The sequence below is a fragment of the Ambystoma mexicanum genome, chromosome 2p, assembly GCF_040938575.1.
Source record: "Ambystoma mexicanum isolate Mex_15411 chromosome 2p, UKY_AmexF1_1, whole genome shotgun sequence".
NCBI classification, from domain to species: domain Eukaryota; kingdom Metazoa; phylum Chordata; class Amphibia; order Caudata; family Ambystomatidae; genus Ambystoma; species Ambystoma mexicanum.
In genome coordinates this window covers 922,177,945-922,205,792 of record NC_090923.1, presented here as the reverse complement: position 1 = coordinate 922,205,792, position 27,848 = coordinate 922,177,945, and the positions used below count along the sequence as shown (strand labels likewise).

General features: G+C 45.3%; 1 protein-coding gene across 4 annotated transcripts in view; it reads left to right on the top strand.

Moving 5' to 3' along the window:
* SYMPK (symplekin scaffold protein) overlaps positions 1–27,848 on the top strand; it is a 1,074,521-nt gene that overhangs the window by 593,174 nt on the left and 453,499 nt on the right. For all 4 annotated transcript variants that reach the window (XM_069644649.1, XM_069644648.1, XM_069644647.1 and 1 more), the window contains exons 17-18: positions 9,897–10,010; positions 23,215–23,362. In XM_069644649.1, coding sequence (XP_069500750.1) covers positions 9,897–10,010; positions 23,215–23,362 — 262 coding nt within the window. The remainder of the gene's footprint in view (positions 1–9,896; positions 10,011–23,214; positions 23,363–27,848) is intronic.

Sequence of the window (27,848 nt, the reverse complement as noted above, 5' to 3'; positions counted from 1 at the left end):
GTCTACAAGACCATCCTCCTGGTGGCTCAAGATGTTTCTGAGATTAAGCTGACCATGGCTGAGCTCAATTTGAAAAACGGACAACTAGACAGCAGGGTCACAGAGCTGGAGAAATCTTCAACATCAATGAGCTCTGAAATTGCTGGTAGCTTCCAAGCCTACAAGAGCCTGAAGTCTGATTTGAAAAAAGAAAGAGATCAACGCCTGGATTTGGAGCTGAGGATTAGGGCTAGAAATATCAGATTGGTCGGTTTGGAAGACTCTGGTGATGATGAAGACCTGCCTTCCCTGGTGTTTCAGGTTTTTAGAGACTGTTTTCATTGTGATACCATCAAGAGTGAAGACGTTGATAATATCTTCAGGATTGGTAAACATCTGGGGGGCAAGGCTAGACATATTTTGGTTTCTTTTATGAACCTAAGATCAAGAGAAAGCTTGATGAGAGCGGCAAGATTGATTGGGAATGCCTCCCACAAAGGTAAATCCGTCTTTGTTTATCCTGACTATCCTAAGGAAGTCTTACTCTTGAGGAGATCTTTTAAGGGGGCCAAAGACTTGGCTAAACTGCTCTCTCTGAAGACTTTTCTCAGCAGGAATTGTGTCCTGACTATTGTGTTTCCTGATGGGGAAAAATCTACTTCTGATCCTGCTCAGGCACTAGACTGGTTGGATACGTTTAAAAGGGGTCGTCCTATGCCTGTGATAGCCAGTGCATGATTTGGTCGCCCTCCGCCCTCCACCATGACTTAACTTCATTTTTGTCAATGTTTTAATTACTTTTTCCAACATTTGGATTTTACAAGATGGCGCCGTCTGGATGTGGCAGTTTGCATTTTTCAAAAAAGGGTTGGAATTCAGAGCTTATTTAATGTTCGGCATGACTTACGTCTGACTCCATTGCTACGATCTTCGTGCTGAGTGCCGCGGTCTTATTAGAGGAAGGCACCTAGCGGCGTGGTGTGCGACGTGCGGTCAGCTGATCAGCCCGCTTTCAGTTACTGGGAGGGGACGCTCGATCACTGTGGCGGTGGTCTGCTGTTGGATACAATATATGTTCGGGGCCAATCATCGGATTCGAACGGTGCCCGTGGACAGAGAGGAATGCGGGACAATGGAGTGTGGGGGTGTTCATTTATGCAGCCCTCACCGTACTCTTCGAGGGATGTCATCTTCCGGAAGGTAGAGGGTGATGTTGGGGAGCCTGCCTTCGAGGCAGGAGACATGGAGAGGCTATTATAACGCATGTGACTTTGTGAATGACTACGTGTTGTGCAAGCCCATATTCTACCTCGGTCGCATCCGAGGCTCCTTCGGTACTTTCCACCTGCTTGCAGACACGTTAGTTGTTCATCTATGGATTATATTGAGACATTTATATATGTTATGTGCAGTTTCAACCCTCATGCCAGGACAGGTCCATAAGGGGTGGTTCCAAGTGCACTTATGGGTGTAAATGCATCATACCCCACATATACAGGTTTTCTCTACCAGTGTAACTACACATTGGGACGAACCGATTTTCTTTCGGTGAACAAATTTAGCATTACATCTCTTAATAATTTTGAATGCAGAAGTTACCTTGATCATTTAACACTCAGTTTGGGCGTCTTTTTGATATGGTTCTATGCATGCTTGAAATATATTCACAACGCTAGTATATGAGTGTGTATTCTGTTATGTAGGCATATAGGTGTAAACGTTTTCTTCATGATAGGTCCTCTTGTTCACTTTGGTTAGGTGATTATTTATTCCCGGACATGACACCATACACCTTGGCCTTTACTTATTTATTGTACTGTTCGGTTATGTGGGTTTCGTTAGGGTGGTTGTTAGAGGATGGGATGTTTGATTGGACCCTCTGGTTTTTGGTCTGGCGCTATAATTCTTTTAACACATTGGTGTTTGTCATTGGTGGTGGGGTTGGGAGTGCATTAATGCTAGTTTTTAGTTAGATTTTACTTATGCACTGTTTTTTATTTTCGTGTGTAGGGTGATGTTTCTTTGAAGTTTAATTATTGTTAGTTGACTTATTTAATATCTAAGAATGTTTTATTGGATATTGGGAGGGGTCCTGGGAATGGTTTTGAATGCGGATTCAATTGTTTTTTGAGCTGAACAGACTTCACAGTCTTATCTGTTCTTTTGGTTTGTTATTTTGTGTTTTTGGTTCATTTTTATTTTTTTATTCCTTTTCATGTTTCCTTTCATTTTCTTTTCACATTCTTTTTGCTTTAGATGTCCTTGACTTTCAGGTTATGATGACTTCTTGCGCAGGTGGTACCTCGAATGACCTGTGTGTTGTCTCTTGGAATGTGAATGGGGTCAATAATATGTTGAAGAAGAAGGTTTTTCAAATGCTACAAGACATGCATACTGACATATGTTTTTTACAGGAGACCCATATTTTGAAGGATGAGATTTCTAAGTTGGAAAAGGAGTGGGTGGGAACAGCTTATGGATCCTCCTTCTCGTCAAGGTCGAGGGGAGTGGCCATTTTGTTACGTAAGAAACTGCCTGTTACAGTTTTGAAGGAATGTGCCGATAAGGATGGTAGGATGATCGCATTACTGGTGGAGATTCAAGGGGAATTATTGACCCTCTGCAATGTGTATGCTCCCACAGTGGACGATGGCTCCTTTTTTAGAATGGTTGCACAGACCCTGTTGGATTTGAATAATCCTAATATTCTGCTTGGGGGTGACTTCAATACGGTAGTTGATCCTGATCTGGATAGAAGCCAGGTCAGGCGTGTGTTACGCTGTGATTATCATCATCAGGCACTTCATTCACTTCTGGAAGAACATGATTTGAAAGATATGTGGCGACTAGAGAACCTAGACAGGAGACAATACAGTTTCTTTTCTAGTGCGCATGGTGTGTTCTCGAGGTTGGACATGATGTTTACTGGTGGGAATGTTTCAGAGAATGTTGTCTCAAGTGGTATTGGTAACATTTTGTTGAGTGATCATGCCCCTGTTGAGATGAAGTTGAGACATAAGTTTCAGTGTAAAAGAAGTTTCTCATGGAAGATGAACACGTCTATCCTGTTAGATGATGATATTTTGGAACGGATTGTTTCAGAGGCGAATTATTTTGTTATGGAGAATCGCACAGAGGAGATCACTGTTGAGAACACGTGGGAAGCCTTTAAATGCTGTATGCGTGGTGTCTGTTTAGGGCTGTCGTGTGGTAAACGGAAAAAGGAGGAGTGGAAGAGGCGGGATTTAGATCTACGTATTAGTAAGATCTCCAGGGATCTGATGCTTGATCCGACTAATTCTGTTTCTTTAGCAACCTTGAAGAAACTTAAACAAGAAATGGAGGACTTCTTGACGATGAGGGCTGAACGAGGCCTGTTCTATTCTAAATGTACATATTTTGAGAAGGGTGAGCGATGTGACAGATGGTTGGCATACAGGTTGAAGAAAAAGATTTCGGAGTCTGCAATTAGGTCTATTATTGACAAGGATGGCAGAATTACATTCGATCCACATAAAATTAACTTGACATTTCGTGACTACTATGAGAATTTGTATAGCAATGAGGCGGGTATTACCGGTGAGGGTGAGAACTTTTTTGGTGATTTACCGATGCCGAAGATCTTAGATAACGATCAGGAACTACTTGGTGTTGAGATTACGGTGGACGAGATCAGAGGGGCGATTTCTGCGCTGAATACAGGCAAATCCCCGGGTCCTGATGGCCTCCCCTGTGAGTTTTATAGGATTCTCCCAAACTCAGCCCTGGAGCTCTTGAGAGATGTGTTTGTTTCTAGCAAACAGACTGGGGCGCTACCTAAAAGTACAAGTCATGCGTCTATTTCGGTATTTTTGAAAAAAGGTAGAGACAGTAATCTCCCGGCCAGTTACCGTCCGATAAGTCTAATCAATACAGATAATAAGATTCTTGCTAAGGTCCTAGCTATGCGCCTGGTGCACTTATTGCCTACTTTAATCGGGGAGGAACAATCGGGTTTCATGAAAAATAGACGTACATCTAGTAACGTCAGGAGGTTATTGCTTACTATGGAAATGGCGGATAAAACGGATTGTGATGCCGCTGTCCTGTGGCTTGATGCAGAGAAAGCGTTCGACAGGGTGAATTGGGACTATTTATATTCTATACTAAGGAGGATGAATTTGGGTGAGGAGTTCATCTCTTGGGTTGCGCTTCTATATTCCAGGCCGACTGCTGCCGTTAGGACTAATGGAGTAATATCAGAAGCTTTCAGACTGGAGCGTGGCACGCGTCAAGGCTGTCCTTTCTCGCCTCTGTTGTTCATTCTGGCAATTGAGCCTTTAGCTGTTGGCATCAAACATGACCCAGATTTGCACGGAGTGAGTTGTTGGGGGGTAACTCAAAAGGCGTGGCTTTATGCGGACGACCTTTTATTGGTACTGAAGAATTTGCAAGTGTCCATCCCCGGTTTGATGAGGCTTTTGTCTGAATTTCAGGATTGTTCTGGCTATAAAATTAACCGTTTGAAATCGGAAGTGTTGCCTCTGACGAGCAGATGTGACAAGACCCTGGTTACGGAGCAGGGATTTAAGTGGTGTGAGGGCCGGTTACGTTATTTGGGAGTATGGCTGACGTATCCTCTTTCTAAGATGGTAGATGAGAATATGAGTGTGGTTATTCGAGAATGTAAATCGGAATTACAGAGGTGGTCTTTACTAAATCTTTCTTTGTGGGGAAAAGTTAATGCCCTGAAGATGAACACAGCTCCTAAGATAAACTTTATATCTAGTATGCTTCCTCTGAATATTAAGTGCTGTTACTGGAACGATCTGGACCGCCTAGTCCAGGAATTTTTGTGGGACAAAAAGCCACCAAGGCTTAGTCTATGGAAGTTGCAGCTTCCAGTTCACTTAGGTGGACTGGGGGTACCAAATTTTCGGGCCTACCATTTGGCCTTTTCTGCGAACTCTTTTGTTCCATTTTTGATTAGTGAATTGGACAACTGGGCGGTGGCAGAGTCGAGTGCCTATGGGCCGCTGGGACCTACAGCCTTGTTGACCACTAATACTAAGATTCAGGGTGGTGATTTGCTGGCAACGTCATTTTTGCGCAAGTCTTGGATTGCAGTTTTCTCATTACTTGGTCGAGATGCATTCAAGTGTAAGAGTGCCTCCATTTGTTTGAATCCTAGGATTAGGGACAATTTGAGGACAGTTTTTTGGCCTGAATGGTTTCTGATGGATATTAAACTGGTTTCTGATTTGGGAAATGATGAGCGATGGTTGACGGCGGCGGAACTGAGAGAGAGATATAACTTTGAAGGTTTATCGGACTCTGCATACAGGCGGCTTAAGCGGGCGGTTGGTGAGGTTGACTGGTCCGACTCGTTAGATATGAGCGCTTTGTTGACGGATTCCAGTAAGAAGTGTGGTGGTCTTGCCAGTCGGCTTTACAAGTTAATGGTGTCAAATTTTCGGAGCAATGACAATTTGCGGCAAGTATGGAGTGAGAAAATCGGATCAGAGATCGATTTGGATGATTGGCGGAATATGTGTAGCAATGTATCTTTGTGCTCTCTGAAATTAGGTGAAAGATCGAGACAGATCAAGATCCTGAACCGGGTATATTGGTGCCCCGAAACATTACATAAAAGAGGCATGTCCGACGATTCTAACTGTTGGGGGTGTGTCCAGGCAGTCGGGTCATTGGAACACATGTGGTGGGATTGTGTGAGAGTCAGAGACTTTTGGAGTGAAATTTGTAATGTATGTGACAGGATTGTAGGAGGTGAGCTGGACCTTAATTTTAGGACAGTAATCCTTGGTGATGTTTCCGGGTTGGGTGATGTCAGCTCAGCTCACAAGAAATGGATTTGTCGTGCATTCATTGTGGCCAAGAGGCTGATTCTCCGTGGGTGGAAAGGGCGGGTCTCACCTTCCTATGACGAATGGATACAGGAAATGCATAACCTGTCAAGGACGGAGAGATTGATTTACAAATTGAAGAGTAAATGTTCGACATATGAGAAGATTTGGAATGTGTTTAATGATTTACTTTAGTTTATTTCTTGATTATTTATATTTTATGACCCTTTTTGTGTACTTATTGTTTTATTGCCTGTTGCTGATTCATTGTATATATGGTATATATTATAAATAAATAATTTAAAAAAAAAAAAAAACTGTGTAGTACAGAAATATACCAAAGGTTGGTTTTGCTTACACCTGTAGTCCTAATTGTATGTGGTGGTCCCAGAGGGTACTGCGTGCAATTCTGCCTAATACGCCTTCTTCTGAAGGGGCAATATAATAGTAACACACAAATACACTCCAAAATACACACTTGTTTCTCTAAATCAGCAAATACCCTTTTGGGATGGCACACAGACACTTCCTACACCCTCAGGTGACTTAAATAGCTAGGACACTGTGGACATTAATGTATCACTGGTACAGTTAGAGCAATACTGAGATGAGTGTTAAAGAGATTTCTGAATAAAAACAAGAGATCACACAAATATTCTGAAGTAGGGAACGTACATTTGAACCCCCCAATGCAAAGTAAATAAACCCTTTCCTGTAGGGAAGGTAAGACAGCAAAGTAAATAAACCCTTTCCTGTAGGGAAGGTAAGACACAAGCAGAGGAGAGAAGAGTCATTCAGTGAGCCAGGCCAGCCAATGTCAGTTAAGCAAAAGTCTAGGTGAGCTGACGCACTTCTTGCAGGTAAGTAAAAGTCTTGCACAATGTTTTAGAAGTCTTTGTAGAAAAAAAGTAGAATTAAAGTAGGGTCACAAGCTGGGAGGCTTGTGAGAGGTAGAAGATGCAAGCAACTCTACAGAAGCAACCAATACAAGTCTCAACTGAGATAAAGTAAGGCTACAACAACAAGAGGTAAGTCCTCTCAAACTTTACAGTACCTTTGGTTAGAAGAAATTGTTCCAGCTGGCTTCTGTTCCTGTGCAGCTCTGTAGATCCTGTTGTTCCTTGACCTCAGTCGTGGGGACAAGAGGGAGGACGTCTGGGGACTCCTACACTGCAATGGGACGGTCAGCAGCAGAAGAGGACAAACAGCTCCTCGCATCTCAACAAATAGCACCCCCTTGGACTCTCGGATACCACTCTGGACTTTCCTCGCATCAGCGGTCCAGCACTCTGAGGTGGCACAGACTTGGTCCGTCCTGCTTACTGGGAGCCTGGAGGATCTTCCACAAGCTCAGGTCCGACTTAGCGATGCACTCCATTTGGTGTTCCTCCTTGCAGGGCTTCTCTAGTCGAGGTGAATTCAGAGCTTCAGCCCAGCAGCAGGGCTTCACCGTGCAAACCAATGAGTTGCAGCAGGCGTCTCTTCCAAGTGCTTCTTCGGATTCCTTCGTCCAGTGGTCGACTCTGCCTTCCAAGCCAAAAAGCCACGCCTTTTATGCATGTTTCTTCCATTCATTCCAGCCCAGCTGTCAATCACACAACATGGTGGCTGTCCTTGCCGGACAGTCAGCCGGCCAATCACTACATAGTGCATTTGGGTCTCCTAGGAGACTAAGCACAGGGAGTTTCGGGCACCTCCCTCACTTCCTGCCTACCCCAGACACCCTGGAGCCAGAGGCGGGCTTCACTCGTGAATCCCACCAAAGGCAAAGTGAGCAATGTGACCAAACATGGTTTGGCGCGCAGAGTCAATCTCAAGAAGGACCTTTCCACAAAGAAATGGCGAAAAAAGAAGAGCAGGGCCATTTTGACTGAAATGGCACCCTTTGGTGCTTTGCTGCAGCTGCGACCGCAGCCTGCGGTAAATGCGCACCACGGTAGTTAAAACGAAACCACTGCCACCAGCCATTCAGGTTGCAAAGGGTAACATAAAAAATGTTACATGAGAAGCTAGACAAAGGGGTTAGTAGGTAACCCCTTCAGCACTCCATTGTAGTTTATCCCAGAGAAGGTATTTAAACTTTGGGAAACATGAAAGACTTCCCTGTGCCACTGCACTGAAGGTGCTGTGTGACACCATGTAAAAAATTATGCCTACGGAGTTTGTCAGACTCCACAACCAAAAGAAACACAAAGCTCAGAAATCACATTGAAATACATGAGAGAGTGGGAATAAAGAGTCTCGCTCCCTCCAGGTTAAAAAAAAATCAAGTCCTCAAAATCCAGCGAAGATGCTGGGGTCTCTAAGGTAGAGGGAATTAGCACATTTCTGAGAATTCTCCCTAACACCAGCCTAAGCCCAAAAGTTGTAGGAAACTAGAACTTCAACGATACACAATGGAGAGACATAAAAAGGTCACCCTTAAAAAGAGTGAACGACTAGGTGAGAGGGGGGAAAGATATTCCCCTTCAACTAGGGACAAGGTAAAATAGTTTCCAAGTAAAAAGTTCTGGGGTTGACACAGGTTAGGAAAATTTATCATAAATATGATAATCTTAACTAACAGTAGTATTATGTTTTGTTTAAAAAAAATAACGAATGACGGAAGCTTTTGAAATGAGTGAAATGTTAACTAATATCTTATGCCCACATCCAAATAGTTATTTGTGTTTGGTTTATTGCTTTTCTGTAAGGTTAACCTGATTAACAATATCACAATAAATTAATAAATAAAAGAAAAAAGCGGTGCATAGTTTCCCAGAACTGATGGTTTGAAGGACTAGTCAGTTTCCCATAACAAATAAGCAAACGCCTCTGTAAAAAGTCAGGGCAAGGTGTAAAACCAAAATCAAAAAGTTTGGGTGTCCATAGAATATGGAGGGAAAGTTGCCTAAAAGAGAAACTATCCTAACAACTAACCTTTGGGGTGGATCCTGGGTCGAGCATCCTACTCTATGCCTTACCTAGTGTTGGGATTGAGTTAAGTACTTATCTGAATTTTATCTAAGTTTTTGTCTATTATTTATCATAACCATTGGCCTTGCAAATCTCTATATAAACCAATCTGAAAAGTAGCTACTTTGGATCTGGTGCATTTATGCACAAGTACCCAAACCATTTTAGGATGGGACTTCATAAGAGCTCTGTTAGATGTTCTGTGATTATCCTAAAGGGTCCTTTCTATTATTGTGCATCTTAATGCTTACCTATGTTTCTCTGGTCATTGAATCTAATGCTGTTCTGTTTCTCCGAAGCATGAATGCATAGCTTTGTTTTATGTGACAATATTTACCTAGAAGATTTATATGCTTGGTGTGTAATGTAAAGTCCTAATAAATTGTATTTTCTGCTTAACTGTAAGTGGAATTACTGGTGTTGCTCTTTGTGGACTCCTTGTAGTCCTAGACCCCCCGATCTCAGACAAAGCCTTGCCGCTCTGCTACTGTATTTTGATTGGGATTGGCTAACTTCAGGTCTTCCCTGTTAACCATAATAGGGTGGCCTCCCAAAATCCTCTCCCTATGGCCGATTTTTCATCTTGACACTGCCTTAACAAGCTAAAATTGCTCATGCAAAGTTAATGCTTGAAACCCTATATTGAGTACTCCTGATTTAAGGCATGAGTTTTTTACTTACTCATTTTGGAACTTGAAAGTAAACGGAAATTGTAGGCGAAAGGTTGTAGTTTCCATGCTCAACTGCAGTATTTATCTGTGATTTTAAGTCATTTTGTTGAAATGCATACATTGCTTGCATTTGTAATTACTAGAAATTAATAAATGTAGAATTGTTTAGTTCATTAATGCCGTCTTAAAATAATCTAAGGCATTTACACAGCTACTAGCAACACCCCATTCCACGGATACTACTGGCCCGAGTTCTTTAACATAGCAATGCAGAGAACACCAAGGGGAAGACATGTACTGTTTCTCCCCATTTTCTTTTCTTGGGATTATTAGCCTGATTTTATAATTCACATATATCACAAATCTTCAGCCGTACTTAGTTTGCTAGTTCCTCTATTAGTACTTATCTTACTACTATATTGATGGGATCTTTGTTTCTTTTGTCTAGAGCCGGAGCTATCTCGGAATGTCCACTCTGCGGGACCTGATATTCAAGCGCCCTTCGAGGCAGTTCCAATACCTCCATGTGCTACTGGACTTGAGCTCACATGAGAAGGACAAGGTAAGTGTGCTAGACTGACTTCTGCCTCCTACTCAGGCACAGCACCTGGATGGCCTAATTCACCTTACTGTACCTTGATGGGAAACACCTTACTGTACTTTGATGGGAAACCTCTGGTCACTGACCTGTTATATAAGTAGAACAATGCTAATCGTAGCTGTTTGAAGGGGCATGTTACCATATTCCTGAATGCCTTCATTGCAAACATTGTTCCTCTCTATTGTGTAATATTTGAGAATATCTAATATGCAAGAAACAATTGCAGATTGTGTTCACTTTCAAAATGTACTGCGGTTTGAGGGCCATAATATTGCATCATTGTGTGCAGGCACATTTTTGGTTTGGCCTTCATTGTTCAGATGTGTTTTCAGAATAAGACCAGTGGGCAGACTCTGAGAGTTCACTTTATTCTTTTTAACTGGGAAAGGCCGAAATGCCTAGCCAAACTAGGTAGTGTGACTGAGCAAGACTTTGGACAGTGTTAGAGTGGTAAAGGGTTGAGTTAAACACTGTGACGAATACTTGGATGTCGTCCCTTTATCACTTTTATGTTTCTTCCCCTCTCCTAGTGAGACCCCCAGCATTTTTTGCTGGACTTTTGGATCTCTGTTTACATACTGAATGAGTGGAGCCTGTAGGGGAGAATTCTCAAAAATGTGCTAATTCCCTCCACCTTAGAGACCCCCAGCAACTTTGCTGGATTTTGATGACTTCTTTTACCTGAAGAGTGTGACCCTTTTTCCTACTGTCTCATATATCATAGAACGCCACTCTTGCTGTGAAAGTTCGTGAAACTTTCCCAACTTGCAGGCCTTATCCGCTTGTGACCCCACAAATTATTCTTTTTCGCCTACACTACTTCTGAGAACTTTTGCAAAGACTTTACCGTTTGATACCAGAACTGCTCCTTCCTATCCAGAACACTAGCCCATTGACTTTGGCCTGGCCTATTGAATTGAACTCTAATGGTGAACTGAAACTATTTGCACTGCCTAGAAAGTATATGTAATCTTTTCTACTTACATTTGTCCTTTTTGCTCACTGCCAAGTAACTGAACTGCCATTTGGCTCCTATTTCAGGGGAGCTCAAACTGTCTCAAAAGCTTAGCGTTTTGTATTGTAATGTATTGGTATACAATATTAAGTTGCCTCCTTCTAGTGAAATGTTTTCTAAATGATTGTGTAATAAATTAATAAGTGTTTTACCAAGAAACCTTGAGTATAAATGTCTACTTGAACCACTGTGATTAAAAGTCCTCTGTGTAACTACTTGTACTGCTCACATTCACTCTTGAGATAAGCCTGGCTGCTCAGCTTGCTTCCAACAATCTCTCTGGTACAGACTTATACCAAAGGTTGGTCTTGCAACCTGTAGTCCTAATTGTGTGTGGTGGACCCGGAGGGTACTGCATGCAATTCTGCCTAACAACCATAGTTGACCCCTCAGGACATAGTGCAAGTGGGAGACTGAGATGAACACCACGATCAGGGAGCGGTAGGCAATCCTCATGGCATAGACAAAGAAACTGGTCCTGCAAGTCTTTGTGCTGTAGAGCTGCAACTGTATGGGGAGGCCTTGTGCCTCACAAGTTGTCTGCATAGTCGTAAGTCCGACCTCGGACAGCAGCAGATGCAACAAAAGCCAAGGAGGGAGCTGGTCAATCATTAGTGTTGCCCTGAGACAACACTTCCCAAAGCTTCCAAGACCAGGTACCTCAAGCGGCGATCAAGACTGGTTGTTCCCAACGGTCCATGGGTTGAAGCACTGATGAGTGCCTTGAGGAGATCAACAATGGAGTATGGTTTCACCGGGTCGTTGATGAAGACAATGCTAGGTAGCGGCACCAGCGAGTTTTGGGTCTTCAGCTGGAAGCTCCTTGTTAGACAGAATTGCATGCAGGAACCTCTGGAACCACCACATACAATTAGGACTACAGATGTAAGCAAAACCAACCTTTGGTATAAGTCTGTACTACACAGTTTGTGGTAGTGAGCTGAGCAGCCAGGCTTATCTCAAGAGGGAATGTGAGCAGTAAATCAAGTTACACAGAAGTTTTACAATCACAGGGGTTCAAGTAGACACTTATACTCGAGGTTTCTTGGTAAAACCCTTATAAATGTATTACACAATCATTTAGAAAACATTCACTAGAGGTAAGCAACTTAATATTATACACAAAACTAATAAGTTTCTGAACAATTTAAGCTCCCCTGAAATAAGAGCCAAAGGGCATTTCTGTCACTGTGAATGGGAAGGCAAAGGCACAAGTTAATAAAATAGATCACAAAAACTTTCTTAGGCAGTGCAAATAGTTTCAGTTCACTAGAGGACTCAATTCAGTTCAATATGCTTAGACCAAAGTGAATGGGCTAATGTCTTGAATAGGAAAGAAGAGCAGGTCTTGTAGTAAACGGTATAGTCTTTGCCAAAGTTCTCAGAAGTTGTTTGTACGAAAAATAATCATTTGATGGGTCACAAGCTGATTTAGGCCTGCAGGTTGGGAAAGTTCCATGAACTTTCACCACGAGAGGTAAGTTCAGTCAATGGCACAGTACCTTAAAATGAAGAACAAGATGCCGCTGAAGACGTTGGTTCCTGGCAGTTCCTGCAGATCTCACTGTTCCTGAGCCTCAGTCGTGGGTACAAGAGGGAGGACATCGGGGGACTCCTGCACTGCACGGGATTGTCGGAAAACGCTCACAAAATGGAGTCACTTCAGTTCCAGTAGCTGTAATTCAAGCACACAAGCTGATGTCCCTCTCCCTGGTTAATCCTAACCAGCCTTGAGAATGGTATCCATGTGGCTTACGAGTTGATTGGTCCCACCAACTCAAAGGAAGAAGTCGTCCTTGAAGGGGCTTCTCTGTCGAGATGAACTTGGCAATTCGGACCTGCAGCAGGGCTTCACCGGGCAAACCAACGGTCCAGTGGTTGCAGCAGCCGTCCTCTTCCAGCTCGTTTTCAGTTCTTTAGTTCCAGTGGTCGACTCTGCTTTCCAGTCAACAAGACTCGTCTTTTAAACAGTTTTCTCCAGCATTGGATCTTTCATGGATTCAAATGCTTAGAACATTCCCCGTCGTCAGACTGGGAATCCCCGGTACATTATATAGACCCTTTCCCGTAGGATATTTTTTTCGACGCTTATGCGTCCTATCCACCTCGTTTTGTATCATGCGTGCCCGTACCGTCAGGACGTCATGATATAAATACAGGCCCCGCCCCCGCGCTCCCTCAGATTTCAACCGTCTTTCAAAGTAGTGGGATCCTCGTGATTACTACTAGTGGAAACTAGGTTGTTTTTTCTGTTTCGCTTCGGCGACGTTCAAATTCTGGATAAGGACCGTATCTGGAAAAGCGTTATTTCGGCCTTGTGCGACATGTGGCCTCAAAAAAGTTTATGAAGGAGATGGCCACATGGATTGTATCTACTGTCTCCACCCGCACCACACGGCGGATACATGTGAGATATGCCAGGGTTTCTCCCAAAAAACCCTTAAGGACCGTAAAAGAAGGCTGGTCGACTGGCCTAATGACGGAGCGGGTGCCTACCCGGCTTCGGAAGTTGGCTCCACGGCCTCCAGGAGCAAGTCGGAACCTCCATCGAAAAAGGTACGGCCAGCGGAAATCCGCGCTGAGGACAAGCATAAGGGGAAGCATGCTGGGTCTTCCTCATCACATAAAAAGCCCTCCTCCTCCTCATCATCTAAGACGGAGAGGCAAGCGCTGTCAAAATCCTCCTCAGGGGACCGTCCCAGGTCTTCCATGAGTCGAGATGGTTCAGCCGGGAAATCGGCATCGAAATCGGCGACGAAGTCTAAGGGCTCGACGACGACGACTTGCTCGTCGACATCGGTGTCATTGACGATGCCTATTACCGTCCAGGCAGCAGCGGTTGGGATTCCTTCGTCGACGGAGACTCAGTCTATGGCTTGGCTGCCAGAGGTCTATGACCCGATCCCCCCCTGAAGTCTTACTGCAGCCAGACACGGCCTGCTCGGCGGAAGGTGAAGGTGACACGCTTCTGCAGCCATCGGTTTTAGGCTTACGGCCTTCCACGTCGGCGACGACGACGAGTGCGAGTGGGGGTATGGTACCTATATCATCAACGTTACTGACCCCCCAGACAGTTCTGTCTCTGGATGTGCTTAATACTCTTCAGAAGCTCCTGCAACGGCTGGATACACAGATCCCTCAACCTGGGACGTCATCGTCACTTTTTTCTGTACCTTCCGTCGACGAGCAAACTTGTACGGCTCGCTCGACGACTAAAAACTCATCGGCTCCCCAGGCGGTAAAAGATCGTCCTCGAACGCAGGAGGAGGGTGAGTTGTCGGAGTCCGATTCTATACTGGGTGACTCTGGGTCAGACATCTCCCTGTCACCGTCGAGGGACCCAACATGGAGCTTGGATGTAGAGGTAGAGTCTACGAGGAGCCAGACACAGCCATCTCCCCCGGATGATGTGGGAGCCTTCCATGCAATGATGGGAAAAGCTTGTTCCGAGTTCGGCTTGATTCCTGAGGAGCAGAAGAAAGACTGTTTCCTTTTTGACCATATGGGTCAAAGGAGGAAATCGGTATTTGCCATCCCAATTCTGGACCACGTGTGGCAAGAAGGTCTCAAGACGATGCGCCATCCGTTCTCGGAGCCAGCTATAAAGGGACGGATTGAAAAAAAGTTTAAAGCTCCGGAGTCCACTCCAAAATGTTTAACATCACAGCCTCTGTCTGACTCGGTGGTGTCGGCGGCAGCGGCTAGGAAGGCCAGGGTACAGCAAAAATGTTCAACGCCACCAGAAAGCGAGGCTAGGAGGCAAGACGCCTTTGGAAAAAAGGTGCTCTCGGTCGGTGCGACGACAGTAAGAGCAGCCAATTCCTTAGCGATCGTGTCACGATATGATAGAGAAATGTGGCACAAACTAGCCCCTATCCTAGAACATCTGCCAGACGAACACCGGAAAGCAGCTATGTTACTGGTGCGGGATGGCGAAGAGGCCTCGAACCACGCAATTAATATTGCAGTTGACCTAGCAGAGTCTGGCTTCAAACAAATCAACCATGGAGTAGTACTTCGTCGACAAGCGTGGCTCAAACGTACTACTTTCCGTCCTGAAGTCCATTACAAAGTCCTTGACATGCCATGTGAAGGGGAACACCTGTTTGGCGAAAAGGTTGATGAAGCGTTGAAGGGGATGAAAGAAGACACGGATACTGCTAGGTCCTTCGGCGCCCTCCAAACGGGTAGAAACTTTCGCTCTTTTCGCCCCTTTAGGGGTGCTTCTGGAAACTCCCGCTTTGGAGCCTCGAGGGACCGTGGATTTAACAGGCCCTCGTACTCTTCGCAAGGGTTCAGACGAGCGTCCCAGTCGGCACGTAGAAGCAGAGACTATCAAGCTTCCAGGCGGCGAGGCTCGGGTCCATCGTCGACGAAGAACAAGCAAACCAGCAACCAATGACGGCCTTCGGAACGTCCTGGGGGGACGAGTCTCATCACTTCGACCGATGGAAATGCATCACCACAGATCGATGGGTTCTAGACACGATTCGCATGGGTCATGCGCTACAATTCAAAGACAAGCCTCCACGTCTTCCGCCTGTATTCTCGACACAGCCCCACCTCCGAATCTTACGACAAGAGGCGGCGCTTATGTTGCAAAAAGGGGCGGTAGAGAGAGTTCCTGTGGCACAGGAAGGACAAGGAGTTTATTCCCGGTTCTTCGTTGTCAAGAAGCCAAACGGCAAATGGAGGCCCATTCTCGACCTGAGGGTACTCAACAAATGGCTAAAGAGCCTAAAATTCAAAATTCTAAAGCTCCAAGAGGTTATCAGGTCGGTGCAACCCATGGATTATCTATCGTCACTAGACCTTCAAGACGCTTATTTTCACATCCCAATACGCCCACGACACAGGAGATATTTAAGGTTCGTCGTCGGGAGAAAGCATTTTCAGTTCAAGGTCCTCCCGTTCGGGCTCAAGTCCTCCCCCAGGACGTTCACCAAGTGCTTGGCCCCTATAGCGGCCCATTTAAGGAAGGATGGTCACCATGTCTATCCATATCTAGACGACTGGCTGGTCAGAGGTTCGTCCAGGGAACAAACACGGGACAGTCTAAGGGCCACAATGTCCCTCTTACAGGAACTGGGCTTCGCAATAAACTTCAACAAGTCCTCCGTAGAGCCTTCGAGGACCTTGGTATTTCTAGGAGCGGAGTTTCATACACACACAAGCCTGGTGAGACCATCCAGCGAAAGAATTCAGAAACTTCAAATAAACAACTGCCGTCTGTTTATGAGGCCTTGCCAGGAATTTCTAGCGGACCGTTGGGCGCAGAGCCGAGGTCGCTGGTCAGACAGACTGGTCGTTGACGAACAACTAGTACAAGCACTCTGCTGGTGGAGAGTGTCTACTCATCTAACGAAAGGAATGCCTCTACTGGAACCGGAGTTCCAAAAGACGGTGGTGACGGATGCATCGCTGAGCGGATGGGGAGCTCATCTGGATACGTTACAGGTACAAGGCCAGTGGTCGTTGCAGGAGTCCTCCCTGCATATCAACCTGCTAGAACTGAGAGCAGTGCGATGGGCTCTGAAATCTTTTCTTCCTCAACTGAGGGACTCAGTGGTGCGTGTCATGACGGACAACACCACTACGATGTTCTACTTGAGGAAACAAGGAGGGACACGTTCCAGGTCCCTATCGACGGAGGCACAGAAAATCTGGCATTGGGCCCTGCAACACAACATGCAAATCTTAGCGTTCCACCTGCCAGGCGTGAGAAATGTGGAAGCCGATGCCCTCAGCAGAGAAATGAACGAAGTTCACGAATGGGTGCTGAACGACCAACAACTACAACAAGTATTCAAGAAATGGGGACATCCTTCCATAGACTTGTTCGCGACGAAGAACAACAGGAAATGCCATCAGTACGCAGGCAGATGGCCTCAGCAGGGCTCACTGGGGGATGCGTTCTCCTTCCCATGGACGAACAAATTCCTGTACGCATTCCCTCCATTTCCCCTTGTCCGGAGGACGTTGCAATGGATCCTCAGGTACCCATGTCGGGTAATTCTGGTGGCCCCGTACTGGGCCAGACAGGTGTGGTTTTCAGACCTGCTGCACTTAGCGGCGGCGGAACCGATGAGATTCCAGAAGACCCCCGACCTTCTGTCTCGACAGGAGGGTGTCGTTTGGCATCACGACCCGGACAGCCTCAAGTTGACGGCATGGCTCCTGACTTCGCCGAATTCGGTCGGCTAACGATTCCGGAGGACTGTCGGCGTATCCTGCAAGCGGCAAGAGCACCTTCCACAAACGCCTCATACGCGTACAAATGGAGAAGTTTCTGTCAGTGGTGTGAGGATCAACCAGGTTTGACCCCGCAATCGATTAAGCCGGAACAGCTCCTTCCATACTTGCTGTTCTTAGCTCGAAAGGGCCTATCGGTATCGTCAATAAAAGTACACCTGGCCGCCATTTCCAGGTTTACTCGTCGACGGCATTCGGCACCATTGTTCAGCGACCGCCTGATTAAGCACTTCCTTAAAGGCCTCTTTCGGAGTTTCCCTCAAGAGAAGAAATTTCCGCCGGAGTGGAGCCTCAATCTGGTCTTAACGTCTCTTATGAAGCCTCCTTTTGAGCCAATGTCATCATCGTCTCTAAAGTTTTTGTCGTGGAAATTGGCCTTCCTGGTGGCCATCACTTCAACCCGACGTATTTCAGAAGTTCAGGCTCTAATGGTAGACCCACCATACTTACGATTTTTCAAGAACAAGGTAGTCCTAGCCACTAACCCACAGTTCATACCAAAAGCTCCTTCGGTGTTCCATAAACACTCCTCTATTGTGTTGCCTACGTTTTTTCCGGAGCCATGCTCTGGAGCGGAGCGCACGTTACACACATTGGATGTAAAAAGGGCTCTTAAGTTTTATCTTCATCGTACGCAACCATTCAGAGAAACGAGACAGCTGTTCGTGGCCTATGGGTTGGGTGCTAGAGGAAAAGCCATTTCAAAGCAAGGACTGTCAAGATGGGTGTCATCTACCATTTCGTACTGCCATTCCAGGGCAGGGAAACCTCTTCTACGACGGCCAAGAGCTCATTCAACTAGAGCAGCGGCATCGTCGACGGCACTGTGGGCCGGAGTCCCTCTGGGGGACATCTGCATGGTGGCTACCTGGGCGGCTACACACACCTTTACCCGGCATTACTGCCTGTCGCAGCAACATGCCGAAGATACCCGGATGGGACAGGCGGTGCTCTGACACCTATTCCAATAAGGTAAGCCCCGGCTGAGGGGTTGAATCCTGTGGAATTTATGACTGTATGTGGTTCGTTTTCCTATGTTAACGATTACTAATGTATACATGATCATAGGGAACGGGCTTTGCGAAGAAAGTATATGGGTTTGCATGCACGCCTCCTCTTGGGGGTGGTACTGCTATGTAATCTATTCTAAGCATGTGAATCCATGAAAGATCCAATGCTGGAGAAGGGAATAGTTTCTTACCTGTAACTCCATTTCTCCAGCATTGGTATCTTTCATGGATTCACATGCGCCCACCTGCCTCCCCTGAACATGCAAACCGGTTCCCCCACTACTTTGGGGGCCGAAATCTGAGGGAGCGCGGGGGCGGGGCCTGTATTTATATCATGACGTCCTGACGGTACGGACACGCATGATACAAAACGAGGTGGATAGGACGCATAAGCGTCGAAAAAATTTTCCTACGGGAAAGGGTCTATATAATGTACCGGGGATTCCCAGCCTGACGGGGAATGTTCTAAGCATGTGAATCCATGAAAGATACCAATGCTGGAGAAATGGAGTTACAGGTAAGAAACTATTCCCTTCTCCCTTTCATTCCAGCCTAGCTGTTACTCGCGCAGCAAGGTGGCTGTCCTTGCCGGACAGTCAGCCAGCCAATCACGTCAGAGCCAATCACGTCATAGGAGACTAAGCACAGGGAGTTTCGGGCACCTCCCTCATTTCCTGCCCACCCCAGACACTCAGACGCCAGAGGCGGTCTTCAGTCCTGAAGCCCGCCAAAGGCATACAATCAAAGGGACCAAACCTGGTTTGGCACGCAGAGAGAAGCACTAGAGAGACCTTTCCAAAAAGAAATGGTGAAAAAAGACGACCGGGACCTGTTTAAACAAAGGAGCTTAAGGCGCCATCTTGAAAAACATGGCTCCTGCAATTTTTAGCTACTGGCGTTCGCGGTCGGGAAAAATCATGGTAGTTCATTGTAAAACCACTGCCACCAGCCATTTTGATAGAAAAGCATAGCATTCGACTGCTACATGAGTTTCTAGACACAGGGGATACCAGGTAACCCCTCCAGCACTCTATAGGAAGATAGTGTGCTGGGTCTAGGAATTTAAAAAGACTAGTGAAGTCAATTTAACCTTACATTCTCTGGAAAACAGTTTGTCCCAGAGAAGGTATTTAAACCTTTGGGAAGTCAAAAAGTCTTCCCTGTGTCAAAGAACACAAGAGCAAAACACACATCAAAATACATGAGGGGGGAAAAAGGCTCACACTCTTTCCAGGTAACAAAATCAAGTCCCCAAAATCCAACAAAGTTGCTGGGGGTCTCTAAGGTGAAGGGAATTAGCACATTTATGAGAATTCTCCCTGACAATCCTCTTCATATAGGTTTTGGTTCCAGGACTATCTGAAGAAAGGCTGCAGGAGTCCCCCTTTTATACAAGTTTTGAGCTGCCCCCAAGCCCTTCAATGGTAAGGATCTGTTAGGCAAGATTTGGAGCGGTACCCTTTGGGTGTACTACAACAACCTTGACCTGGCAATAGGAACACAATCTTTGGTATACGTTTGTACTACACACGTTGGTAGTGTGTCTGAGCAGTCGCTTATCTCAAGAGGGGTCAGTGTGAGCAGTAGGTGAGTTGCACAGAAATTCAGTGACAAGTATCCAAATAAACACTTATACTCAAGGTTTCTTGATTTACCAATTATTAATGTAACAGTTTGAATAAGCCTTCTTCAGAAGCAGCAATATAATAGTAACACACAAATACACTACAAAATACACACTCTTAGTTTCTCTAAATCAGCACATACCCATTTGGGGTGGCACACAGACACTTCCTACACCCTCAGGTGACATAAATAGCTTGGACATTGTGGACATTGATATATCACTGGTACATTTAGAGCAATACTGAGATGAGTGTTAAAGTAAAGAGGTTTCAGAATAAGACCATAGATCACACACACATTCTGAAGCAGGTAAGTACTTTTGAACTCCCCTTGATGCAAAGTCAGTTAACCCTTTCCTGGAGGGGAAGGTAAGACATAAGCAGAGGAGAGAAAAGTCATTCAGGTCGCCAGGCCAGCCAATGTCAATTGGGCAAAAGTCTAGGTGAGCTGAAGCACATCTTGCAGATAAGTAAATGTCTTGCACAATGTTTTAGACGTCTTTGTAGAAGCAAAAGGTTCTGGGGTTGACAAGAGGTCAGGTAGGGCCACAAGCTCAGAGGCTTGTGAAAGGTAGAAGATAGCAGCAATTCTGCAGAAGCAACCAAGACCAGTGTCCACTGAGATCAAGTAAGGCTACAACACCTAGAGGGAAGTCCCTTCAAACTTTACATACCTTTGGTTAGAAGAAATGGCTCCAGCTGGCTTCTATTCCAGTGCAGCTCTGTAGATCCTGTTTTTCCTGGACCTCAGTCATGGGGACAAGAGGGAGTACTTCTGGGGACTCCTACACTGCAATGGTACAGTCAGCGGCAGAAAAGGACAAACTTTTATTCAGCTGCACTTCGCGGTTTCAGCTCCTCGCGTCTCAGCAAATAGCACCGCCGCAGACTCTCGGATACCACTCTGGACTTTTCTTGCATCTGGGGTCCAGCACTCTGTTGAGGGGGCTCAGGCTTGGTCAGTGCTGCTTACTGGGAGTCAGCTCGGGTCTGACTTAAAAGTGATGCCCTCCGTTTGGTGTTCCTCTCCCTGGCGCTTCGGTTCCAGCAGCAATAGCAGTGGAAGTACAGTCAGCTTAGAGAGGATGTCCAAACTAGTTCACTTTGGAGTTGATTGGTCCCACCAACTGATGGGGAGAAGTCATCCTTGCAGGGCTTCTCTAGTCGAGGCGAATTCGAAACTTCAGCACAGCAGCAGGGCTTCACTGGGCAAACCAACGGTCCAGGAGTTGCAGCTGGCGTCTCTTCCAAGTTCTTCTTCGATTCCTTCGTCTAGTGGTCGACTCTGCCTTCCAAGCCAAAAACGCTTGCCTTTTTATGCAGGTTTCTGCTATTCATTCCAGCCTAGCTGTCAATCACACAGCAGGGTGGCTGTCCTTGCCAGTCAGCCAGCCGGCTAATTACCTTTGGGTGCATTCCTGTAACCAAAGGGATTAAGCACAGGGAGTTTCGGGCACCTCCCACTCTTCCTGCCACTGCCAGACATACTGGAGCCAGAGCCGGGCTTCACGAGTGAAGCCCGCCAAAGACAAAGCGAGCAAAGGGACCAAACCTGGTTCGGCGCGCAGAGTAAATCTCAAGAAGGACCTTTCCAGCAAGAAAATGTTAAAAAAAAGAAGACCGGGGCAATTTTGCCAAAATGGGCACCCATGGGTGCTTTACTACAGCTGTGAACGCAGCCCACGGTAAAAACACACAACGGTAGTAAAAAGTAAACAACTGTCACCAACCATTCATTGTAGAAAGAGTAACATAAAAATGTTACATGAGAAACTAGACAAAGGGGATACCAAGTAAACCTCTCCAGCACCCTATTGTAATATAGTGTGTGCTGGGTCTAGAAAGTTACAAACTGTAAGTAAAGTCAATTTCACTTCACTGCTCTTGGAAACAGTAGGTTTTAAGAGACTTCCCTGTGCCACTTCACTGAGGGTGCTGTGTCACAATGCAAAGATAATGCCTGTGGAGTTTGTCAGACTCCAAAACCAAAAGAAACAGTGTTAAATCACAGTAAAATACATGAGAGAGTGAGAAACAATGTCTCCCTCTCTCCAGGTCAAATATTTTAAAGTCCTAGAGTACAGAAAAAGTGCTGGGGGGGGGGTCTCAAAGGTAGAGCAGAATTAGCACATTTCCGAGAATTCTCCCTAACAATCTGCACCATTCAAACTGGCACGGGCTGTCTTTTAATGGACAGCCTCTAGCCACCACATATGCCCAACTACAGACACTTGGCATGGATGTGGAGTGGGACTAGACAGTCCCACCCCCCACATCCGGCCATGAGCAATGCCGCTTTACCCGGCGCTTTCTACGAAAGGGCTTACCATATATGGCAAATCTGGCTCTGAAAGGGCAGGAAAAAGCCAAAACACAAGATGGCCAAAGGACCGGTGAAAATCTTGGGCTCTGCCATTTTAGAGTATATTGTGCTCTAAAGCCATTAAGAGGTCAAATGCAAAAGTGAACAAGACAATTGAAAGAAACACGGTAGAAAAAGATCTTTTGCTGCAACCCAGTCTTGGACACATCATGCAAGTAAACACAAAGTTATGAGTAACAAAGTGTCCCTACCGCACCTCAAGTGCAGTGTAAAATAAAAAGAGAATTTCACAATGGAAAACAGAGTTCTCTGGCAGTTACAGCCATAGGAACCGAGACCTGTGGGCGTGATGCAGGTTTTAAAAATGGAATAATAACTGATCAGTTGCTTAAAAAAGGCAAGTGAAAATGTTGGTGGCTGGGGGGGGGGGCAGGGATTACTTAGAGGTCTCGAGGGGATTGGGATGGGCTAGGAGGGGGGGTGGCAGCAAAAAGAATATCTTCCTTACAAATGGTAAGGCCAAGATCTATCCTAGAGATTAAATTAAATTGTCTCACAGCCATTTGGCTAAATTATTAGATAGCCCACACCATATGGCTGTTCGATCTCCCCAATACCAACCTCATTAAAAACTGCATAAACCGATAGAATCATTCTATGGGGGCCTGCATGATACCCCGGAACTGGGGTGCCTAAGGGGCTATCCATACCATAAACCTTAAGTAAGTTAAAAGTAATAGCAATATCAGAAAGACTTCAGGAGATGTCACTCTGGCTACCAATAAGAAGCGCATTTTCAACAAATAAAGGAAAAAAGTTGAGAGTCTCTAAAAAGTGGGTCCCTACTCACCAAATATTGGAATTCTGACAGCATTCCTAGAGTAACAAGGGTGGGGTACCTGTGAATGGCTTATGTTAACCTGTCTTTGTCCTCTCTCAGGTGCGGCAGCAGGCAATACTCTTCATCAAACGCATGTATGAGAAGGAACAGTTGCGAGATTATGTGGAAAAGTTTGCACTCAATTATCTGCAGCTTCTGGTCCACCCTATACCGCCGTCAGTGCTGTTTGGAGCAGACAAGGATACAGGTAATTGCGGTATATTGGCAATAACAGAACATAGAATATTCTAGGGGCATTCAGTGCACCTATCCATTCCAGATTATTTTTTGGGATTTATTTCGTTTGAGGGGGTATTGTCTTTTACTATGCTTTTGTTTGTTCAGTGTTTAAGCCTGGAATTATGTCTATATATTTATTTTGAAAAACTAATGAGCATTCCCCAGTGGTCACACGGCCTCTGCCAAACCTTCCCACCTCTTTTCCTTGCAGTCATCTTTGACTCTGCTACTCCTGGAACAGAATACCTACTATTATAATTTTATCTTTTCATACTATCCTCATTGTTGGGTAGATTTTCCTTCTTGAGTGAAATTCTCCCCACTTTGAGTCCCCAGCATTTTTGCTGGACTATTGGATTTTTTAACTGATTCTCCTGAGTGAGTGGGAACATTTTTCCACACTCTCATTCTTTTACTCTGAATCTGAGAACCCTTTATACCCGTTTTGGTACTTTGTAATGGAATTATGCTTTCCTCCAACTTTCTTGCATCTACCTTTCCCTATCGCAGCGCACAGCACTTTCAGTGGAGTGTTGCTGTGAATTCCTAGAGCTCCCCTTTTTATTTTACCTCTGTTAACAAATGTTACCAGGTCATAGGGGATACCCTTTTGTCCCCCCTTTAGTTTACTTTGAGAGTTCAACACACCCCACCTAAAGTGAAGTGCTATGGAGAACCAATGTCTCCCTTTTCTCATCTCCCCAGTAACGTTTTAGTTACTGTGACAAGTTCATCAAACAGGCTGTTGGCATGTGTTGGGTAAGATTTTAATGATCACTCTTCCTGACCTTTTGTCAACCTCAGAACCTTTTGCTTGAACTTAGTAATTATTTTTCCTTGGGTGAAGGGGAATCTTTTTCCCCCTCTCACCAAGTCTTTTACTCTTTTTAGGAGTGACCTTTGTATGTCTCTCAGTAGTGTGTGATTGGAGTTAGTTTCCTATAACTTTGGGCTGACTGTAAAGTAATATAGCAGCACACAGCATTTTACATGCAGTGGCTCCCTTTAATTTCTCTTTAATATACTTGGGTGTGAACTACTGATCCTAAGGGCTAAAGTGGGATTTGTATCCCCTTTACATTTATTTTAATGAGCCAGCACACCCCGCCTTATGTGGAGTGCTGGGGGTATTCAATGTATCCTCTTTCTTACTTACCTGTTAAAATGTATGTTACAATTGCAAGTTAACTTGAATGGCTGGTGGCAGTGTAGCTACATTTATGACTTTTATTCATTATTACTTGCAGGCTGTCAAATCAGCCGCGGTAATGCACAGGAGGGGGTCACCATTCTGCTTTTTCCGCAGGAACGACCTTACTTAAAGCATTGTCTTTGACTGGAATCCTTTATATTCCACACCGGGTTCCAGAGTATCTAAGAAGGCAGGAAGTGAGGGAGGATCCAAAACTCTGCACCTCTTTCACCTTGCCTGAAAGGAACTAGTTCCCACTAGGGGGCTGACTGACCTAATTGGACAGCCACACCGCCCCTGTATGTAAACTGCAGGGAGAGTTTGAAGAAGTTGTGCCATAGTTCCTGATAAATTCTCCGATCCTGGAAGCTGCTGACAAGTCGACCACAGGAACCAAATCTGAAGAGGATGTTGAAGAAAAGACTGATGTAACCATTTCCAGCGACTGGTTAGCCTGCTGAGTAACCAGAGCCTGGTTTAACCCTTGCTTCCAAGCAGCCAGGCTGTCCCAAAAATTACTCCTCCTACCAGGTGGATGGTGAGACTCACTAGTCTGAAGACCTGCATTTTGAGCCATCCCTCGACAAGCTGCAACCTTGCTGGGCTGCCTACCGCCAATACCCATGATCTCAAGCCACTGTGCGGTGCATGGTCTTCCGAAGTCTGATACCTGCTGGACCTCCAGGGACACGATTTGAATCCCTGAAGTACCCTCACCGGAGTGCAGGACCATGAGAGTGAAGCGAATCCAGCTGGCAATATTAATTGCTCTTCTGGCTCTGGAAAAAAGTTGCCAAATCCACAGAGCCCCGAGAAAGTGTGAAGAATCCTTTGCTGAAAGTCTCCTATAGCGACTGCTGCTGCAAGTTCGCCTCCGGTTTCCATTTTTTCACTCTCCAGACCAAGAGTCCAGGGACCAGGTCCAGTGCTGCTGCATCCTGAAGGCGTCCACCTAGAAGCTCTTCTTTTCTCCTAAGGTACTGTGTTGGCTTGGGTAATACTTACCTTAAGTCTGTTGTGCATCCTGGGTGATTTGTGTGGTTGGGAGTTTGCCCATACCACTTGCCCGGGCATAATGCTGGAACGCATATAGGGAGCCTTCTTTGAAGTCTCTAAACACTTTCAACTAATTCCTAAGTTAAATACCTTTTTGTTTATGAAGATACCCTCTGGAACTCTGACTTTACTGCAACTGAACCCTATCCGGACCTGCCTAAAGCTTGCTTCTAGACCACAAAGGTCCCTCTTCTGCCTCTGAGAAAACTCATGCTAAAGACTGGGGAAGAACTTTAAAAGATAAGGCTTCTGTCTTGAAAAATATAACAAGTTTAAAAGTTCTTACTTGCTAAAGAAGTTAATGTGGTAACTGTATTTCTGTATTAGAAGAAGTTTTAAAGTGTCATTAAGTTATACTTAGCTTTGAGTTCCATTCTGCCCCTCTAAAAAGTATGTTACTTTGAATGGAATACCCCCTTCTAAAAAGTAATGTTCGTACTGTTTTATCATTTATAAAGGTAATGAGTGTGAAAACTTACCAATAGGGTTTACCTACCATGAATACCAGATTGTCATTCTTAAAGTGTATCATTGGGTTTTGCTTTCCCCAATCGGCTTTAGGACATTTCTAAAACAGTCTTGGAGTTCATACTCGTCTTTGAGTGCTTTTAGCCCCTCCTAAAATGTATGCGTTCTTACTTGCCTGTGAATTGATTTAGGCCATTCTTAAGGTACTTGCCTGCCGTGAATAGATTTGCCATTCTTAAAGTGTATACTTGGGTTGTCCAGCATGGGGCCTGGCATGGATTCCCATGTTCATGAATATTCCCCCGTCGTCAGGCTTGGAATCCTCAGTAAAAGTAAAAACAGTTTCACTTATAAACTGTATTTCGAATGGATTCACCATCCTATGATATTCGTATCTCGCCGGCTTGGCTGCTTCGGAAAAAAATATTCTCGCCAGAGGGCGCTGTGCACGAGGTCGTGGCGTCGATGTCTCTCGATGGGCTCCGTACCGTATCGACGTCGCCATCAGTAGAAGTAGCTTGTGCCGCGCCCGTTGGCTTCAGTTCCGTTTTTCCGATCGCTTTGCTCTCGTGTTAACGGCGCGCTTCGAATTTTCTTCAAAAAAGTCGTCTTCTACCCCTTCAACTCCCAAGACGGGGTTAACAAAATGTCGACTGTGGTTCTAAAATGTCGATCACTGACCCCCACCGCATTTGTCTTTGGTGCCTTGGTTCGGACCATCGGACAGGCGACTGTGGCTCCTGTCTGTCGATGACGGAGAAAGCTCTTTGTGAGAGAAAAGGTAAACTGGCTGTGGGGCGGGAAGCTTCCAAGGCCTCTTCGAAGACCTCTTCAAAACATAAAAAGTCAGTCGAATTGAGAGATTCGGATTGGCGCAAACATTCAACAAAGAGATCCCGACCATGTAGTAGATTGAGGCGTTCTTCATATTCTTCTTAAAAGAAGATGAAGAGGAGACACAGATCCCCCTCTTCTTCGTCTGACACATCTATCGAATTGGTAAGATGTCCGACTAGGTCGGATTCCCCAAGAAACTGGGAAGAATTCAAAATACAAATGATGACAGTCTTTGAGAATGCAGCCTGACCCCTCAAAGAAACCTCAAAAGAGCCAGACCCTGGTCTCTCCCTTGGACGATGCAGGAGAGTCAGAAACTACTAGGGCTAAGTCCAGTAGTAAGGAGGAAATTCGACGATCTCGACCCAACGTTAAAACGTTAAAGGGTTCCCGAGATTCGAGTGATTCCCCGGTAATGGCTAAAACGCATAAATCGTCGAAGCACTCGACGAGTTCATCGATGCCACCGACGCAGACTACCTCGACCGTGAAGCAGAAGGGGAAATCGGCTACTTTATCAAAGTCGTCATTGACGATTTTGAAGAATCCTTCGATTCCCTCGAGACAAATTCCTGAATAGGAAAACAGGTATACACCTTTACCTAAATCAGACTTTATGTCCATGTCCTCGATATTTGAGGAAGAAAGTGTCTCGGAGGAAGGCATTTCTCCTTTTCGAGTCAAATTTGGTACTAGAAATGTGCCAGTGGAGTTGATTGACCCAGACTCAAGATTGAGAGACCTGTGTGATACCCTTCACTCTGCCAGTGGCATTGATACGTCACCTGAGTTAGTTTAAAAAACCTGATCCTGCAGAAAATGCAGATTCCGGGTGCAGGAACTTGATGAACAGAGTTGTTGAATATATGGGTTGGGGCAGGTCTTTACCAACCTTTGAACA